Source organism: Mandrillus leucophaeus, unplaced genomic scaffold, assembly GCF_000951045.1.
Source record: "Mandrillus leucophaeus isolate KB7577 unplaced genomic scaffold, Mleu.le_1.0 Scaffold2680, whole genome shotgun sequence".
NCBI classification, from domain to species: domain Eukaryota; kingdom Metazoa; phylum Chordata; class Mammalia; order Primates; family Cercopithecidae; genus Mandrillus; species Mandrillus leucophaeus.
In genome coordinates this window covers 36,122-45,535 of record NW_012102788.1, presented here as the reverse complement: position 1 = coordinate 45,535, position 9,414 = coordinate 36,122, and the positions used below count along the sequence as shown (strand labels likewise).

Below are 9,414 nucleotides of genomic sequence, written 5' to 3'. Positions count from 1 at the left end.
GAATTGCTTTGTTCACTATCCTTCTGAAACAAATGTGGCACCTTGTAATAATCAAGTTCTAATTCCATATCTGTCTATTTTATTATACCTTACTGAAAAATACTATGCTACAATAACTGCACACACTCTAGTTTCAGCTACATGTTTTAATTCATTTAACCTTTGCATATTTCTCTTCCCTCATGTTTCATAAATATAGTTCTCAATATTTTATACTAAGACAATTTTGATAATCTTTAAAAAGAAACAAGAATTCAGAGTTGATATACCAAAGCATCATTTTTATTGCAGATGTCTCTAATTTATGAACCAAAGTCAAGAGCAAATCTAATTCAATGTACAATTATTTTTTGCTTAAAAAGTCCACTTTGCTTATGTCAAAAACTCTCATTTTTATCATACATGATAATGTACAGAAAATATAGTATTACTTGCTTTGTTTGTTTGTTTTTTCTGTCTGCATACCAAGAAAAATTTGCCCTGTTCCTCCACATTCTTACTTGAAACCTCTGTATTGATGCAGAGACCAGTTACAGGACATCTGTTGTGGAAGAGGAGATTTATTTTCCCTTCCATTTCTTCAGCAGAGTTTCTCTTACTTCCTTATTACGAAGTGTATAGATGAAGGGGTTTAAAACAGGAGTCACCACGGTGTTCAGGACGTGGACAGCTTTGGTCAGATCCAAGGCATCTTTGATAGAGGTGCGGACGTGAAGGAAAATCGTGGACCCATACCAAATGAGCACCACAGTGAGATGCGAGGAACACGTGGAAAAGGCTTTGCTCCGGCCACTGGCAGAGGGGATCCTGAGGATGGTGCTGATGATGTAGATGTAGGAGATAAGAGTGATGAGGAATGAACTCAGGATGACCACAAAAGCAATCACAAAGGCCACAAGCTCTACTGCCTGTGTGCTGGTGCAGGCCAAGGCAATCCAGGGTGCAATGTCACAGAAGAAGTGGTTGATGGCACGGGGGCCACAGAAGGACAGGCCACTGATGAGGGCTGTGGGCACTGCAATGGCCATGAAACCACAGATCCAGGAGCCCAGGGCCAGCTGCGCTGACAGCAGGCAACTCATGATGGTTCCGTAGTGTAGAGGATAGCAGATGGCGAGATAGCGGTCATAAGCCATGGCTGCCAGGAGGAAGTACTCTGTGCAGCCTAATGAGAAAACAAGGTACATCTGCAAAAGACAGCTTGTAAATGATATGGTCTGACTTCTCCCCAGTAGGATGGCCAGTGCTTTGGGGACTGCAGCTGTGGTATACAAAATCTCCAGGAAGGAGAGGTTGCTCAGAAAGAAGTACATGGGGGTATGCAACTGATGGGAGGTCCTCACCAACATCAAGATAGCCACATTACCACTAACTGTGAGGATGTACATCACCAGAAAAAGCATGAAGAGAGAGATCTGAAGAGTTTGAGAACCAGGAAAGCCCAGTAAGAGAAAATCCTGGGGCAGAGTTTTGTTGCCTGTGTCCATTGTGATACTTAAACCAGAAAACAGAGTCCCCGCATCGAGCCCTTTAACCCAATCACACAGTCCTAGAAAGAGAAAAAGAACTGGATTCATGAAAGAGCTCCAATAATTAAATGCAATTATTGGAGATATGATGTAACTTTCGTTGAACGTCTACTCTGTGTTTGGAGGCATAGTTACTATCAGTTATTTTAATGAAACAGTGAGATATGTATTATTATAACCAATTATCAGTTTAGAAAACAAATGTGCAAAGAATGTCAGCAATTCTGGAAGGACTGCACTAATAGCTACATTTCAGCTCTAAGATTCAACTCCAGTCTTTCTGACTTCATTCCACTCTGAGCCACGTTCCAGCTCAGTCCCAGATTACATCTAAACCCACAAAGGGCTGACTGAATTTACTACTTTTTAACTAGACTTGGCACGGCCCCTGGATGAAATGTGTAATTTTGTCTTTGTTTAGAAATTGGCCCACTAAACCTAGATTCTAGTCACATCCATATTTAACAGTTGTGGCTTCTCAATTGATCTAATTCATAAGATTCATCTTCAAAAATATGTTCAAAAGTTACCAAAGATAACTTTAAAATTAGTTTCAAAATGAGTTTTGTCTTCTCTTGATGATTTCATGTTTAAACATTATATGACAGATACTTCTCATCAAAAATGTATATTTCCATATTGAACAATATACTGAAGGTAACAATCTAGGAAATCCTGGTGCCCATTTGGAAGGGAGTACACTGAAAGCAGGTGAAGGGCAAAATATCACTGTGAAACCGTTTTTTAAAAAATTCTCATAGTTTACTTCCAAGCACTGGTTTTGAGAATAGAGTCTATAAATTAGAGGGTGAATTGGGAAGCTATTACTCTCAAACGTGCAGGTGACCAAAACCTATGTTTAGGAGACAGAGTTTTGAAGAAAGACAGGGAAGACTTTGGCAGCTTCATTCTAGGAATTCCCTTATAAATAGGAATGCTCTGCATCCTCATGTATCATACCCTTGCATTGACCAATGCCAGATGTTGTTTCCTGCATAAACTCAAATTTATTGCATGTATCCAATGTCACTAAGTGCATTTAGACTATAAAATGGGTCTACAAAGTAAATGGGTACATACATTGGGTTTACCTCATTTTTGGCAGGAGCTTCCAAGCAGTGCTTCTCAAGCTCTAATGGGCACATGAATCACCTAAGAGTATTGCCAAAATGCAAATTTTGATTAATGCACCCTTGATATAGGGCCTGTGGTTTTTCATTTCACATGTTTCCAAATGTCAATGACCAGGACCATGCACTGAGAAGCAAGGATCTAGCAACTTTCTCATTTTATAAAAAAGTTATAAATCTGAAGATTTGCTTGATTGGGTAATGAAGAAGTTCAGAGTAAGCTACCGTAAAATGTGCTCCTCTGGCATTGGATGATTTTGAGCTGAAGACAATTGTGAAGAACAAAAAATAGAGAGACAGAAGAAAAACTCTTAGGCTGCCCCCTTTCTACCAGGAAGGATTGGATGATTTTTAATCACCGAAGACAACTCTGGGGTCTTACCGTCCTAGAGAAGGCCACAGAGGAATCTACTCAACAGCCCTTGCTTAAATAGCCCTTATATTCCATTAATCTCCCCATATATCTACCTTCCACAGTTTGTACCCCTGAGGACCCCCTTCTTTTGTCTTGTCACTTCTTTACAAATTTATTGTATTTTTGTTAAAATACTACATAAGCTCAGGTTCTAACCAATTCTTTTAGTTACTCATCCCTGAGTTCTCCCATGTGTATGTGCAATGCACTTGTCAATAAATTTCTTTTTTGTTGTTGCTTATATGTCTTTGGTCAGTCTAAATTGCAGGATTCCACCCACTGAACCTAAGATGGGAAGAAGGAAAATATTTTTTTCCTCCTCTACTCTAGTAAAGGAGCCTAGATTATGAATTCATTACCCTAATACAGAAAAAAATGCCCTAGATACTGATGGGTGACATAGAACAAGAATCACAAAGAAAAGATGTTCTTTGACAATAAATATTAAATAATAGATTTGCAAATTTCTTAAAGCTAATATATTCCAACATATGTATCATTCATGTTATGTAATAACTATTTTTGAATTCAAGTGCCAATGTCAATTGTTAATGCCTTTTGGTATAATCTGCTTTTTTTTCTTTAAAGGTCATCAGGGAGCATTGTTAAAAACAGCAAAAAGTAGTTAACACAGTGAATGGTGAATTGCCAGTCACTAGACTGTTAGCTAACACGATCTTTGTAAATCCTATTAGCTTGCTTTTATCCTACTTGTTCTGCAAATGAGAAAACTGAAACACAAAGAAGCTGAAGAAGTTATTCAAAGTGGAGTCATGACTATCAATTCAAGGTGTCTGATTTTGGAGCCAAAGCACTTCGAACTTGAGACTTTCAGATATTTTTTATAGGTTCCCACAGCATCTGATTGGCAGATTTCAAAAATATTTTAATTCATGTTCAAATAGAAATCTCTGGGCAAAGCTATTTTGAAAAGCTAGTATGAAATAATTCTATCAACTCTTAACTTTTATGAGTAATGTGAATAAGGCAATTATAATTATCTACATTCAGAATTCAAAAATCATTTTGAAAACTAAAAATTAGAAAACAAATATCCAGAACCATATTATGAAATGACATTTTCATATTTTACTTTTAATTATGCTGCTGAATTTGTCAGATACCATGACCTAATGTTTACTTGAAGCACATGATGATTAATCCCACATTTAAAAACCTGTATATACTGCTCTAGACTTGAGTGCTTCTAGTTTTACTTCTAAGAGAGCCTAAATGGAAATCTGTGGATGTGACTTAACAAGAGCTTAAAATAAAAATCAGAGAAAAATGTAGTTTGATTTATTAGGTTCAAGTAAATTACCTTTTAATTTTTCAGATTAACAGATTAATCTTTCTTATATAAGTAGACTGACTTTTTAATAATTTTTTTGTTTGAGTATAAGTAATTTTAATTTCTTGCATCTGAAAAGTAATTTTAAATACATAATATAACAATTATTTTTTCATAGAAATATGCAATATCTTATTAAAAAACACCTACATTAAAATTGTTTCTTAATCTCAGGAGGTTTTCAGTATTGATTGAATACTATGATGGATCAATCATACACCACAATTTTGTGATTACAAATTTACCCATCTGGCAGACGTGGTGACTGACACCTCTACTCCTACCACTTTGGGAGGCCAGGGCCGGGGGATCACTTGAGGACAGGAATTTGAGACCAGCCTGGGTGACATGGTGAAACCCCATCTCTACTAAAAATACAAAAATTAGCCAGGTGTGTTGGTGCATGCCTGTAGTCCCAGCTACTCGAAAGCCTGAGGCAGGGCAATTACCTGAACCCAGGAGGCGGAGGTTGCCGTGAGCCAGGATCATGCCACTGCACTCCAGCCTGGGTAACAGAGTGAGACCCTAAAAATACAAAAATTAGCCAGGTGTGGTGGTGCAGGCCTGTAGTTCCAGCTACTCAGGAGCCTGAGGCAGGAGAATCACCTGAACCCAGGAGGCGGAGGTTGCGGTGAGCCAGGATCACACCACAGCACTCTAGCCTGGGCGACAGAGTGAGACCCTGTATCAAAAAAAAAATAAAAATAAAAAATTACCAATTGATGAAACACTGGACAGAACATGTCAAATGCATAATCACCCTTTTCACTTACCCAGTTGCAATTCTTTCTGCCATAAACTCCAAAAGCTTTGTCTCTTGACCTTACTTTTACTCATTTTTTTATTCCATGATTTTCTTTATTTAAAAATATTTTGATTGCAATCATTCCCTCTATGTCTCTGTTTTTCTTTGATTATCTTGCTATTTAATAGTGTGCTTCCTTCTGTTGATGTCCATTACTCCTGTATTAACTCAAACTTTCATAATCTTTGAAACTTGAGCTCAGTCTTTTTCTGTTTCCCTTTGTTCTTATACTCTGATCCCATTCTATCCTAGTTTGGTGTTTTATATTTTCTCTACCAACCTAGTTTGGTGTTTTATATTTTCTCTACCTCTCTTCATCATAATTGGCTCGACTCTGGAAATCACTTGTTTTTTTAAGTAATTGCTTATGTACGGATGAATCTTCCGGGAGATGAAGTGTCTCTCAGGTATCTCGGCCTAGTTCAAAAAGACATGATGACCTCGTACTAAATCTTTCCAAATGGATGACTTCAGAACGTTTTCAGTTATTTGATTTAAACAACTAAATTGTAAAGTTACTGGAACAGGAAAAGGATATCTCTTTGGGCTTTACATACGCTAATCTAAGTATTTTGTCTTGTGGAGAGTTTTTAGCAAATACAGCTGCTTAATAAGTTCAACAAAGTTGTGAAAAACTCTTTAAAACAAATCAAACAGAATAAAATTGGACAAATGACCTTAACTAAAATATAATTAAGTAATATGAAGCATGATATAATTAGAAATTTAAAATTATCTCTGAATTTTAAAAAAAATCTGCCTGGCTGTTGATCAGACTAAAACAGCAAGGGAAGAAAAAGTCAGTTATAAATATATCAGAAAACAATTTTACCCAAGGACATGTTGCAGTTGTAAATTGTCATAATGACTCCCTTCTTTGAGTGATAACTGTTTTCTCACTGAGTGAGAAAATTTCTTATTTAAAATCTTTGATATCAGAAATTTGTTGTTTTCAATCATATGGATAAGAATAAAATATGACACCCTTTCTGGGAGTACCTAATTCATGCTGACAGAGACATACAACCTCACATTCTATTCCAGGAGCAGAGCCTCAGAGAAAAAGTTCTGAACACAAAATTTCTCATACATCTTAATTTTGTAGTTTCCAAGGAAAAAGAACAATTGGGTCCAGATCTGATCTTCATAAGGAGCTTTCTTTGCTTTCCACCTATAAAATCACTTCTTTTAAATTTCACCTCAACTTCACCCTTCCCCAAATTTAAAATAATTGTCTTTTACATTGTTTAATGAGACGCCCTGTGATTCTTGTGGTTTGCAGCCTCCTTTACGTCCATGGGTCAAAAAACCTGACTGCTGGACAATAAGGATGCCTCTAGAAGACTTAGGATGACTGAGCTCAGGTAAAATTAGAAGAGTGAAAACACATGCCGTGATCCTTCTACAGAAATATTTCCTGAATTCTAGAAAATTCACTTGCAAACTTATAATTGTTCTACACAATTAAATTTTAGTTAAATGTATATTACCATCTATGTGCTTGTAGGGTAGGGAAAATGGCTTTCCCTCACCCTTCTAGGTTCTTTGACAGGGCTACAAATTAAATTGCCACAAGACAGACTAATAGGAGAAAAATTATATTTAATAATGTTCATATACACAGGAGTCCCACAAAATATGGGATTCAAAGAAGGGCCACATGATTGAGGCTTATATAACATCCTTAGCTATAGATAAGATTGGGGGTAGGGATCTCTGGAGCATAGCGTTGACAGGTTATGGGAGTGTGAGGGGGAAAAATGTATTGTGCATACACATTGTCTTGTTATGCAGATAAAAAGTATATCAGATAATGAAAGTTGCCCTAGAGCAGCCTTCTTCCTGATACAGATACTTTTACTATTGTAGGTTTTCTCTATAGATGTACTTTTTTAAAAAAATTAAAAAGTAGCTGTGTCTGCAGTTTCTCAAAGTAACCTGCTGGAAATTTGCCCAAGAAGTGTACTTTGAGCTGACATATTCTGATCTCCTACAGTCATATTTTGGAGTTGTATCCTAAGCCCCAACATGTTGATAAGCATTTTTTTTAATTACTGAGAAATAAATTGCTGTGCAAAACAGTTTAAGAGAGAGAAAAGAAATAATATAATTTCTCTCCTTTGCTGTTGATATTTAATATTTTTAGTTTGTTCATGTGAAACAATCTGAAAATACATTCTACAGTAACACCAGTAATGCTTATGTTTGGGCTCAGAAAATGGTACCTCAAAGTATGACACTTTGGCATGCTGAGTACTTTGGAAAAACTGGATCGCTACATACAGAAGAGTGAAATTGGACCCTGTCTCACACAATATGCAACAATCAATGCAAAATGAATTAAAGTTCCATGACTTTGGTCCGGGCAATGATTTTCTTGGATAGGACCCGCAAAACACTGGCAACAAAAGCATTAGACAAATGGGATTGCATCAAACTAAAAGGCTTCTGCATAGCCAAGGAAATAGTTAATGAGAGACAAACCGAATTAGGAGAAAACTTTTGCAAACCATATGTCTGATACAGAGTTAATATCTGAAATTTATATGACACTAAACTCAATAGCAAGAAAACAAATAATCTAATTTAAAAATGGGCAAAGGACCTGAACAGTTATTTCTTAAAAGAAGGCATATGGTCAACAAATATATGAAAAAGTGCACAGCATCCCTAACGATCAGGGAAATGCAAATTAAAACCACAATGAGACATCACCTCCCACCTGTTAAAGTGGTTATAATAAAAAAGATCAAAGTTAAGTGTCAGTGAGGATGTGAACTTTGGCATATTTAGGTTTGTAATTCATCTGAATTTTATTTTTTGTGTGTGAAGTGTAAGGTGGATTTTAAAAATATTTAATTCTATTTTTTTCTACATCGTTTTCCTTTCTAGTCCTTCCTTTTCCAGTAATGTATGATTTATCCTCTGTCGTATTCTGGTCACCATTCATGAATGGATTGAGTTTTCTTCCTTTGGTCCATTCTCTATCTCTAAACAACCATAATCTTTCAATTACTATAATATTATAGACATGTTTATATCTGAAAAGTCATTATCTACTTCTTACTTTTCATCTTAAAAATTATTTTAATTTTCATGGCTGTTCAATTGTATATATGAATTTTTTAAAAACTTAAGTTCCATTTTGAACTGCTTTAAGACTTCAGATGAAAAGTTTATTGGTTACTTATGGAGAATCAACACCTTTATTGAGTCTTCTTATCCCTGTACACAGTATGTAATCCAATTACTTTCATTTTGTTCATACTCTTAGGTAACTTAAAAAATTATATTCTCTAAAAGTTATTTTTCCCCATTGATGAGAGTTAATCTCAGATACCATATACTTTCCAATGTTCTTGTGAATATGTAATCCATCTTTAGTTTCTTTTACTCTAGGACTCTCCTTGGTCATTTCACCCCAAATTTGACTTTTTGAGCCGTCTCATCAGTCTCTTATAGGATGTCTCATATTATTAGTTTGTTCAGTTGTTTCTCATGGTATTATTAAATTTGTATCTTCTGTTTTTCTGAAAACTGGAAGTTAATTCTGAGGCTTGATTAAATTCCAGGTTAAATATTTTTAAGAGAATATTTCAAGGATGATGTAGTCTACATATTGCAACATATCAGGGCGCACATATGTTATTTTATTATTATTGATACCAATTTTGATCAATTAGATTATGGAGGCTACCATCCATTCTCTTGATTGTAAATATAGGATAGTTTGAGGTTGAAATCTTGTCATTATGAAGATATCTCATTTTCTTACAACTCTTTTTCTAGTGGTTTTATCATCCATGACTGATTCTTGCCTGAATCAATTCCAATATAGACGATTAATGTTATGAACTTTTAAATTCTATTATTTCTTAAATATTTACTAGCTGCCAATCTTCTAAAAATGTTTTTTAAATCAATTTTTCCCTGGTAATTAAAACATATTATAGAAAAATAGGGCACTGATATAATTTGGACAGCTGTCATTAAGATGGCTAACTAGAGATGCCTAGCACTTACCTACTCCACAAAGAAGGACTGAAATAGCAAGTAAATAGCCAAATGTTGACGGCACTATCTAGGAGAGAATGCTGGTATCCAGCAGGGAAGCAAAAGGAATCCTAGGAGATATAGAAACTCAAGATGGCAGCATGGAGAAGGAAGTAAGGCAGCCAGCTGGA

General features: G+C 35.7%; 1 protein-coding gene across 1 annotated transcript; it reads right to left on the bottom strand.

Annotated features, from left to right (window-relative positions):
* Positions 1-544: 544 nt before the first annotated feature.
* Positions 545-1,529, bottom strand: LOC105542794 (olfactory receptor 6F1). Its single transcript, XM_011984470.1, has one exon. It carries the CDS (start codon positions 1,485-1,487, stop codon positions 561-563), a length of 927 nt encoding a protein of 308 aa, XP_011839860.1. The 5' UTR covers positions 1,488-1,529; the 3' UTR covers positions 545-560.
* Between the last annotated feature and the right edge of the window lie 7,885 nt (positions 1,530-9,414).

What these genes read in the sequence shown, in the direction of transcription:
- LOC105542794 (XM_011984470.1), bottom strand. Translation starts at nt 1,487, where the DNA reads ATGGACACAGGCAACAAAACTCTGCCCCAGGATTTTCTCTTACTGGGC.